General features: G+C 35.2%; 2 protein-coding genes across 2 annotated transcripts; one reads left to right on the forward strand and one right to left on the reverse strand.

The window, feature by feature from the left end:
- Nucleotides 1–1,951: 1,951 nt before the first annotated feature.
- On the forward strand, nt 1,952–5,090 carry LOC125247623. Its single transcript, XM_048159029.1, has 3 exons — nt 1,952–2,359; nt 2,765–2,863; nt 3,978–5,090. The coding sequence occupies exons 2-3, from the start codon at nt 2,805–2,807 to the stop codon at nt 4,765–4,767; spliced, it is 849 nt and encodes a 282-aa protein (XP_048014986.1). The 5' UTR covers nt 1,952–2,359; nt 2,765–2,804; the 3' UTR covers nt 4,768–5,090.
- A 4,232-nt stretch (nt 5,091–9,322) lies between these two features.
- LOC125275028 (E3 ubiquitin-protein ligase TRIM35-like) lies at nt 9,323–11,230 on the reverse strand. Its single transcript, XM_048201686.1, has 4 exons — nt 11,198–11,230; nt 10,998–11,116; nt 10,716–10,912; nt 9,323–9,460 (listed from the first exon to the last, which is right to left on the reverse strand). The coding sequence occupies exons 1-4, from the start codon at nt 11,203–11,205 to the stop codon at nt 9,323–9,325; spliced, it is 462 nt and encodes a 153-aa protein (XP_048057643.1). The 5' UTR covers nt 11,206–11,230.

Consider the following 11,230-nt stretch of genomic DNA (forward strand, 5'->3'; position numbering starts at 1 on the left):
TATTTAGCTTGCTTTAAAATAAATGTCTCTTGTTTAGTTTAGTTTTTATATTGGAGTCTTTTTCCGCTGCCATTGTTTTCCTTGGATTTGCTTCTCAATTCCATTCAATTTTAAGTTTTTCTTGGTTCATTCCATGTTTACAGGCAACCTCTCTCATGCTAATTCAGATTTGCACACTTGGTTTTAAATTAATCTGGTTTATTTTAATTCAGGACTCCATAGTCTGGGTTTTAGTAATCTGTGTTTCAGAAAGCCATTTTTTAATCCACAGTTAACTATTCTAGATTAAGGCCTATCCTGGCTTATTTTAAACCTTGTTCAGGATTATGTGTTGTCATTGTCTGCTTTAGTCACTCATTTGTTGTCACTAATTATGTTTAGCTGCACATTTTCACTATCATTTTCACCTGTATATGTGTTCAGTTTTGTTCTCAGTGTCCAGTCTCCTCAGTTTTGGATGTGTTTGCTGTCTTCTCTGTTTTGTGGATTACCCTGTGGATTGATTAAATATGATCCGATTGCCTTCATCTTCTTTCTCACGCTCATTACTACAAACACTCCATGACAATTATTTTACTTTAAGTTTTAAAAATGTATATTTTTCTTAAAAAAAACAAATTGATTAATTTCAGAAGGCCTTCATTATCCCCCTGGAGCCGTATGGATTACTTTTATGATGGATGAATGCAGTGACATTCCGAGTTCTACAGTAAATCCCAGTCATAACCGGATGCTTTATAAACCTGTTAATCAAACCTTTGGGCCAAATGTGGCAGATAGTTGGCATACTGGCCTGATATAGCATAACATGAGCACATTTTTTTGGGATCAGTATTGTATTGGGGTATATGGCCCAGATGATTTATTGGAACACCAGATTCGGGATCCGATCAGATTCTTTTAACATGGAGATTCACAAAGCGTCTACATTAAAATATCATCAGCTCTTACATGTGTTTCAGTCACACCTGTTTTCTAAATCATTGTGCTGACAGACGCTCAGCTCTGGTCTCTGAAAACATCTGAACACAGATTGATATTTGTTCACAAATTCGGTTATTTTACTATACTGGAAAATTATAAAATTGTGCTGTATAATTATAAAGTACACATTTATAGATGAGGGTATTTTGTGTCAATAAACAAGCATATTGTGTTCATTACTGACACTCACATTCATAATCATATTTTTTAGTTTTAGTTTTCATGACTCTTTCTGACACATTTAAAGTTTCTGGACTCACCTGAAGATCCTTTTCCGCAGCATGAAACACATCAAGATGATGAAGATGATGAAGAGATCAAACAGCCACCAGAACTGATCTATACAAGTGATGAAATATCAAATCAGCTGATGTGAAAGAAAGACGAATCAATATTAGAGTTTGGGTTTAAAGCTCTTGAAGTTTGACCCATGAAGTGAAATAAATAGAGAGTCAGATGCAGAAAAGAAACACACTATGAGCAGAAATGACACACACAGAGGTCACACCTGCTTTTGATCGCCATCTGGTGGACAGCAGTGATAAAACATCCTCATATGCACATGTAATATAGAATTAAATCTCCATGCATGAAGTATTCCTATATTTATATTATATATATGTATATTTATATTCCATATATATATATATATATATATATATATATATATATATATATATATATATATATATATATACACACACACGTATGTAGCCTGTGTGTGTGTGAGGGGAGAAAACATGCAGAAAACTTTTTTTGCACCCAACAGGAATCTGCCAATGAGATATTTAAGACTTTAAAACTATTGTCTGCATCTTTCCACATGTGCGATCCTTCTTCTGCGATTCTTAAAGCAACTTTTCCTATTGTTGAAAGCTGTTTATAACATCGATGCTGGTGTGCTTTTAGGATGACTTTTCCTATGTTGTTCTCCTTGTGTGAGCGCGCACGCGCAGATGAAAGAGAAACTGCGCCCAGATGCGGGAGATGGCCGCTCTTTAACACACTTACACAGTTTAAGTTCGTTCTGTTTGTAGCGTTTGTCAGTTTGTTTCTTTTCATGTTTTATATCCGCTGCTTGACATGCATGTGGAGAGTGTGCTTGTGCGAACTATCCATAAGGACTACCGGTTCCGTGCCTCGGGTTTTCCTTCTCGCCTCGATCCGTCTTTTGATTCACCTGGACAGAATATCCCGCCTCTGGCACACGTTACAACCCGCTCCGTTTTCCAGGACAGGTTTATTCAACGGATTCTACTGCAAAGATGTCATTCTCTCCATAATGCTCTGAAAGAAGAGGAAAAATGTGAAACTAATGCCATCCACTTGAATTCCGCAGGGATCAGATCATTTCAAGTGTCATTCTTACTGAAACGTGAGTATTACGTTAGGATGTTTACGCAAAAGTAACCATTCACAATTCAACAACTGCACATATTAGCTAAGTGTAACTATACAGGCCTTTGTCTAATATTGTTTACACTGTAGATTTAACACAACAGACAAAAACAAACATTACCATGTACTATATGAAATACAAATGCACGAGCAAATAACTCTCTAATGATAATATAATGAATAATATAATTGCAATGCAATTTTCAAACATTTTGGTAATACATGTTATTATTGCCACTTTGTGGACATACTAAGCACAACATACTAACTATGTTAGTGTTTCAAAGTCCAGCTGGTTGAAATATATATTTTCTTTTAGCTCAGCCAGCCTTGACTGTTTTGACGATCTTTCTAGTCATTTAACTTTGCTATGTGGTTCTAGCTTTTCCTGACATGGCGCATGATAAATAACACCTGCAACAATGACTTCACCCAGATCTCATCAACGGCGAGGGAGCATGGAGGAACCACTTTCTATGTCGTGAGTGTTAGTTGTTATTTTAATATGTTGTTATGGGTTTCACTTCATGCTGTGGCTTAATAAAAAGCCCAACCAGGCTCATTGGAAATACATTCTTGTGGCGTTTTTTCTGCAACACCAACATTACATACCTTACTGCACATTTTGTGGCAATTTCAAAGTGAAATATCTAGTGTGGCGCTTAAACACGTATCCAATACGTGGCACGTTTTTATTACATTGGCACAGGCATGTACTGCAGGTTTTTTATTATGCTACTTCAGGCATGTGTTATGGCATTTCAGAATTGAAATATCCAGGCTAAAAGGTTAATGCTGTATCACATTGGTTCTCAAACCTGTCCTGGAGTACCCCAGCCCTGCACATTTTGTGTCTCTCTATATCTGACATTTCAGAGCTTCTCAATATACATTCTTGTCTGTTCTTGTGAAACTTATCAGTCGCTGCCCAAGTTCTGTTCGAATTCAGATTTCACATCTAGCCAAGTAATCCCCGGATGTGTTCTTGATCCGTCCTTTTTTCGAGGATGCATCGAGAGGTGACTTGTGCAGACTTGAGACAGCCAGGTATCCCAGAATACATCTCGCACCAACCAGCAAGCATCAATAGCAGAGGAGAAAACCTGTGTAATTTAAACAGATTACCATTAATATGTCACGATATGTATTTGCTGATGCAACTGTGCTATTTTAACTTCATTAAACACGGGATTGAGCTGTTTTGTTGAACCAGTTTCACAGGATTCATACTGGAGCAAACTCACTGAGTTGGAAAACTCATACAGATGAAGCTGTATATGCAGCACTAATGTTCATAAGGATTTTTAAATCTCACAGCATGTTAGAACTGTTTTGAAGCCATAACATTGTGCAAGGAAGATTACGCTGTCTTGATCGAAACTCTGGTGCTGTAAAACGTTCTTTGTGTGAAAAGGAATAAATGTCAGAAATGTAGAGGCACGTGTTTCTAATGAACCTGGTTAGCAATAACTTTATTTATATATCATAGAGTATCATCTGAACATAGCAGTTATAAAACATGTTTACCATAAATGTAGCTAAACATACAGAATATAACATATAAATATCCCTGATGTTTTTTGTTTTTCCTTCAGATCTTTTATTCATCTCAGTGAGGAACTGAATAGACTCCAGAAGAAGTTTTCTCCTGAATGCCACAAGCATATAGAGACAATGGATAATCTTTTAAATGAGTTTAAACCCATTTACATAAGTTCTGCTCTCAGCTTTGTAAAAGGAGCGAGGGCAGGGGGATATGGACTGGCTGTCCTGTTTGTGGGATTAGCTTTATCTATATTTAATGAAGAGGTTTCTATCATTGTTGCTGCAGCAGGGGCTGGTATGGCTATAGCTGGTGGATTAAGACTTGCTTTTGGGCTATACAAGAAAATACAGCAGGAGACCTTAAAACAAAAAATTAAAGAGGAACTCAAGGGAATTCAGGATAAAAGTTGCTCTATTATTGATGTAATGGAAAAAATCTGTCAACATGCTGTGGAAATACTGAGAAATGCTGAGCTATCACACCACAAAGCCCAGGCATTAAGTGAACATTTTGCCTACTGTTTTGAAAAAAGGCACCTCATTCAGGAACATGATAGTAGTAACGTGGGTGACCAGATGTCTAAAATCAGGCATTTGTCTGGAAACCTTGCAGAAATGATCACCAAGCTTAGTTCTGTGCCAGAAATCCTCAAAGAGATTATCGAAGACAACAAGAGGCGACATGACAAACCTGCTAAACCAACACATGAACAAATCAATAAAAGGGAGTTTAGGGGGAATGTAGATAAGTTCATTAATGAGATGCAGAAAGGAATTTCAGGGTTAAAAAACTGTGTGAAAGGAATCGACAAATTAGCAGAACAAATAACAAATCTTTGAATTCAACAAAATGAAAAAGTATGTACTGCTGAGACACAATTTGTTACTGGATCCTCCTGACAGGGGACAACACAAACGGAGAGCAATATTACATTGCAGTATTGAAAAATTCAACATTTCATTGTCCTACAACAACTGATGTTATCATTGTCAAACGTTAATGTAAATAAAGGAAATTGATACTTTGTTAAGGGGAGACGCTACAGGCAAAAACAGTTTTTTCAGGCACCTGTCAATTTTGAGATTTTGCACTTTTTGGCTTTTCATAAAGTGTTTTTTCAGACTGGTGAAAAGAAAAATCCAAAATACACTTTTAAGTGTATGTTTTATTGCACTTTATCTATTTGCATCTATAGATTTCAATTACAGTAAATATCTTTAAAGTCCGTTTTCTCAAAATTAGTTTTTTCTCCTGCTCCGAGTCAGAAATCTCCACTTCAGCAGAACTTAAACTTTACAGTTTTATTCCTATCTATATTCTGAAGGTTTTTACAGAGGGATTTATTGACATATAATTTGCCTGGTTTTATACAATATAGAGAGATCCAAAATTCCCTCTGTAAAAACCTTTGCATTTAATATGTCCAAAAACTTAAACGAGAACTGTGAACCTGACATCATCCAATATTAAGATTTTTGTTCTAGAAATGTATGCAAATTAGTGCATATTTAAGTAGATAATACCTCATTTGCATATTTAAACATTACATTTTAGAAAACGTGTAATACAAATTTTTTTTTGCAATTTTTAATGTAATCAACCTGCTGGGGAAGTATGGTGATATCTATTAGTTCATTTTTTTTTACCCTATTCACCTGTGGTGTCTCGCCTTAAATTCAGAAATGCAGGATTGTTTTTGCTCTGCATTACTGATCAAAAGTAGATGTTATTTTGTGCAAATTCTGTTTTATATTAATCACTTTCATAACAAAACATGTAATAAAATGTACACACAAAAATGTATTGGAATATAAACTGAATAAAGTAATTGTCTTTAACTCTTTAAACCCTCACCAAATAGGTTTGTTGCAATTTTATTTAGTTGGGGCAATAATAAATCTGAATCACTTTCATTTATTGTCCAATGTTAAACCTCAAGTCAAATGTACTGTAAAATGGATTTGTTCTACTGCAACATAATACATGTTTAAAGGTGACCCATTATGCCTATTTTTATAAAATGTAATTTAAGTTTCAGGTGTCCCAAGAATTAGTTTCAGCTTAAAACACCTCACATATCATTTATAAATCCATGTTGTAAATACCAATTTCTGACTACAGTCAAGAACAGCCTGTTTTTGAGCATGTGCCTTTAAATGCAAATGAGCTGCTGTGCCCCGCCCCCTCTCTAATGCCTCAACAGGATTCTCTGCCAAATAGATTAAATATATATTAATAATTATAATATGATTTATAAATATGTATATTTCATGTAATATATTCATGTAATTATTATATTAATTGAGAAATAATATAAAACTTTGCTTTTAAATTCATATAAATATACATGCATTCATATATAAAGCTTTTAGACAGACTAAGCTAATGTGTTTTCATTTGAGTTCTTTATGAACTTATATAAATTATTAGGCCTATTTCTTTGATTCGTATGCATTGATATAGTCAGATATCTTCTTTCAGCGGCCTTCTCAAACTTTCGCAGCAGCAGTGTTTATTCCTGCCTTGTAAATGTGTTTAATTTCATTATATTTTTCATAGCGATATTTTAATCTTCAGAAAAGATGTGAATTGTGCCGGCTCTCTCGCATGTTCAGTGTGATTGGCTGTTTGCCGCACATGTCAGACTTTCAGGTGCACGCACTTCAGAGTTAAACGCAAACTGTGGACTAAACCTGACAGGGAACGTTTATACCGAGTGATGTGAGTCAGTTGAACCTGATCTAAACCAGGTTGGATTTATATTGATTTGTCAACTCTAAACCTACTCTGAAACTCAGAGTTTGTTCAGCTAGCTTCATGCAACAGGCCTCTGGTCACTTCACAGTGACATTAACATAACCTGATTTTATTCAGTCTTGACTTCTAACAGTAAAAGTGTTTTTTATTTTTATTTTTTAACACAGTTACAACAGACAGTAAAAAAAAAAAAAAAAAAAAAAAAACGTATAAAATAATCAAGAGTCGAGCACAACTAAAGAAAACACTGATCACCACAATGGTGACTTCAAATGCTTGTGCCTCTTTTTGTTAAGAGATTTCACTCAGTAACATCAGATGTCATCACTAAAGCTCATTCATCATATACTCCAGCACTGCTTCAGTGCTATTTTAACACTCTGTGAACACATAGGAACAGTGTATGGTTGTCATTTTCCTTTTGTAAGTTGTTTTCTAGATGTTTTCCATGTTTTATTTCTCAATGACATGCAAGAAAACATCCAAATAAAGGATTTCAAGAACAAAAAAAAGGTATTCACTTCCTTCCTGTGACATGAGGCTGTCAACTTCCTACCCCTAATTCCAGGAAGCATAGCGAAGGCAAACCCTCCCAAAGAAAAGTAATTTTCATGTTAATATTAAGAATTTTTGTTGATATATATATATATATATATATATATATATATATATATATATATATATATATATATATATATATATATATATATATATCTACGTAATCATCCCTAGGGTCCCTAGAATTATCCAAACAAAACAAATCTTACAATAGATCTGTAGTTTTTTTGTATACTTAGTCAAAAGTACGAGCGGCAACTATAGTTGCCGGTGGGCAAATGACTTGTAAGTACATATATCATGGGGAAATGGGGTATACTGTGTTTAATGGGTTAATAAATCAAGGTTATTGGTCTTGTTTAGTGCTTTTTGCTTTCATAATATTTTATATATATATTATATATTATTATTTGTTAATTAATTTATTTCTTTTTATTTTTTGTTTGTTTGTTATGTGACCCTGGACTACAAAACCAGTCATAAGGGCCATTTTTTTAAAATTAAGATTTATACATCATCTGAAAGCTGAATATATATAAGCTTTCCATTGATGAATGGTTTGTTAGGATAGGACATTTTGCTGAAATACAACTATTTGAAAATCTGGAATATGAAGGTGCAAAAAAATTTTAATATTGAGAAAATCGCCTTTAAAGTTGACCAAATGAAGTCCTTAACAATGTATATCTATTCACAAAAAGAATTTTTTATATATTTATGGTAGAAAATTTACAAAATATCTTCATGGAACATGATCTTTACTTAATATCCTAATGATTTTTGGCATTAAAGAAAAAAAAAATCAATAATTTTGACCCATACAATGTATTGTTTGCTATTGCTACAAATATACATGTGCGGCTTCTGACAGAGTTTGTGGTCCAGGGTCACATATGGATGTATTTTTTTCTAATAAACAATGCAATTTAACTTTTTAATTCACAATGCTCTGTTTGAGCAACTTAATGGCTGCACTTTGTTCTGCACTATGTTCCACCACTTTAAGTCTAATGGATTTGTTGTTTGTTGTGTTTTCATATTCAAGAGATCATAAGCTAAATGCAGCTTTTTTGTGTTCGCATCGAATGTTCTTCAACTTTGATTGATCTGCTGATCTGTTGAAAGCAGTTATGTTGAATTAAAGCATAAATGTTCTCCTCCTATTCAAATTTTACATTGAGGGGTGCATACAACATATTTGCCCACCGGCAACTATAGTTGCCGCACATTCAAACATGTTTTTTAAGAAAAAAAACAACAACCTGGGGAAAACAAATGCAGAACATGTTCACATAGGACAAGATTAACAGGACTATATGCATGAAACCATTCAGAAAAATTTGGGCACAAATGGGTTAAACACAAGATATTTTGCCGTGTAACATCCAGCCATTTTAAGCCCAAAAGTTAGTTATCCTTAATATTTTAAGGACACTCAAAGAATGTTTTCTGGCAACATTATGAGAACATTCATCAAATACTGCTGACAATATATGGTGATTTCACGAGCACTGTTTTGAAAGTGTTCAAATTCTAATATATGTATAAACTTTAAATATATTTATGAGAAAATCCAGGAATAGTAACTATGGGACAGGCTAAGGATGTTTGAAGAATGTTACTCTAAAAGTATTTTCTCTCAACATTATGAGGACATTTTAAACCTCCTACAAACAATGTCCAATTAAAATTTTGTGCTCACCCCTTGAGAACATTAAAAATTAACGAAAAGGTAACACTGAAAACCTGTTTCATAAACGTTACTGGTAGAACATTTGTTCAAAGTTATGAGAACATTGCCTGTTTAGCCAGTATAGACTGCATGATTTTAGCAATCCTGTAAGATCATTACAAATCAAACTATGCGATATGGATCTATTACACAACATGTACATATGTAGACTGTACGACGATGACACCTATTGACTCGTATACTACAATGCAAGTACCTAAAGAAGAATAAAACGTCATCAGCATGCGCTAGTGGTAAACAAAAAGAGCAAGATGAAACACACTTTGGCAGTTGCAGTTTTTATATGTGCTGGGAAAAGAGGCTTTGAGAGAGTTTTTGAACCTCTCTCACTGTACAACATAGGACCACCAATTAGGAGCCACGATCACAGAAATCGCCACGATCATTTCACAATGGCAATCTTTAGTCTGGGACAGCTGAAAATCCTGCAGTGTGTCCCGGGCTTTAGCTAAGAAGATCCAAACCTACAGGAATAAAATTAACTAACTATTGAAACTAAAAATTGAAGTACTGAAGATCCCCAGAGAAGGGAAACAGCTAAAGAATGGAAAGAGTGTGTGAGTGAAGGTGGTTGTGAATGTGTGTAGATGTGTGTTAGTTACAGGATCAGAGAATGACACCGTTCCTCCATCATAGTCCAGGGGCCTGTACCATGAAGCTGGATTAGCTGGCTAGCCAGGTAAGTTTCAGATTAGTTTGCACCAATCCTGGGTTTTAGGTACCATGAAAGTGACTTGGCTTTTAGCGGTGTTCATCGCCATGGTAACTTACGCTCCACGGCTAACCTGCTCCGGGGCAGGTTATGTTCAGGGTTAGAGATCTCAAACTGAAATTGGACCAATCAGGTGTAAGCTAAGTGACACTGACACACCCAACGCAATAAAGTCACTCCCCCAGTTTCTCTTCCTCCAAATTAAAGGTCATTATATAGTAAAAGCAAATATTTAATGATGAAATTGTCTGGTTTTAATGATAATATAATTTATATATGATTTGTATATGATCTATATTTTTATTAATCCATTACACACATGCAAGTTTAGTTTAACAGTTGTTATTAAGCACTTAGTTTCAATGAATATTAATATATATAGATCATATGTAGGCTAATATAAATAAGGTGTAAATATATTATTCAAATATGACTACATGTGAGCTTGTATGTTTGAGTCTCTATCGCTATATATTATTAACCATATAAACTAACTTCACTTGGACTGATAGAGAAAGATAATTTCTTTTATTTGTCCTCTTTCACAGACAAGTATTTTCCATTAGTGTAAATGCGTATAAATTCTTAATTTTCAGCGAAAGAGTTTTGAATCTCGCTGGCTCTCTCGCGAGAAGTGAATCACAGTTTATTTCTGTTGCAAGGCATGTGATTGGCTGTTCACCACTGATGTCACAGATTCATGTGCACACACTTCACAAACTCAGGATCAAAGCCTGAGTTGACAGAGAAAGTTGATGATCAGCATCATGGTACCAACAAAGCCGGATTGGAGTGATTTGGTTTTGTCAACTCGAAACTAATCCTATAACCCTGAGTTTGTTCATCTACCATCATGGTACAGGCCCCAGATTCACTCTCACACAATCAAGCTTTTGTTTATTACAAAAGCCAAATGGTTTAGACAGTTCTTCCTGTTCATACTCCACTCTCCAGACATCAATGTTAAAACAATGACACCCCTTCCTTTGATTTGATGCTGTAGTTACTCCGTGAATCCAGCAGAATCTATTTAACCTCCACATCCCAGCAGTGTGTTCCTGAGTTAAAACTTCTGAACCCAGAACACAGGGATACCAGTCGAATCTCTCTGGATTATCAGGAACAGGTTGATATTTCCCATTGGTCAGATCATCAGACAGGACAAGATCTTTATAAGCCATGTTTGGATCCAGAATCACTGGAGCTGATAAGACACAATCAACAGATGCTTTTATTCTGATGTTCATATAATGATCAAGAGTGAAAAGATCTTCTGCAGTCAGACTCACTGTTTTGGGCGATGTCCTGCATCTTCTTCCAGACTCTGAACGGCAGGTTGCCCAAGTATCGCGGCACATGAATCAAAGCTCCAGAAGCCATCTGTGGATCCGGCTGTGAGCTCTGGACTCTGGAAGAACATTCAGGAGTCAGAACTGCAGTGGCTTTGGATCAGAACCAGAGAGACCAGAGACAGGAGCAGATCACTCACCTTTCCATCGAGACTGGAAACTCCTGCAGAACA

This window comes from Megalobrama amblycephala, linkage group LG1 (genome assembly GCF_018812025.1).
Source record: "Megalobrama amblycephala isolate DHTTF-2021 linkage group LG1, ASM1881202v1, whole genome shotgun sequence".
Lineage (NCBI taxonomy): Eukaryota > Metazoa > Chordata > Actinopteri > Cypriniformes > Xenocyprididae > Megalobrama > Megalobrama amblycephala.

What these genes read in the sequence shown, in the direction of transcription:
- LOC125247623 (XM_048159029.1), top strand. Translation starts at nt 2,805, where the DNA reads ATGACTTCACCCAGATCTCATCAACGGCGAGGGAGCATGGAGGAACCA. An exon ending in GAGGAACCACTTTCTATGTC is followed by an intron (nt 2,864 to 3,977) that starts GTGAGTGTTAGT and finishes TTTTTCCTTCAG; the next exon opens with ATCTTTTATTCATCTCAGTG.
- LOC125275028 (XM_048201686.1), bottom strand. An exon ending in GCAGGACATCGCCCAAAACA is followed by an intron (nt 10,913 to 10,997) that starts GTGAGTCTGACT and finishes GTGTCTTATCAG; the next exon opens with CTCCAGTGATTCTGGATCCA. An exon ending in GATTCTGCTGGATTCACGGA is followed by an intron (nt 9,461 to 10,715) that starts GTAACTACAGCA and finishes TTATTCCTGTAG; the next exon opens with GTTTGGATCTTCTTAGCTAA.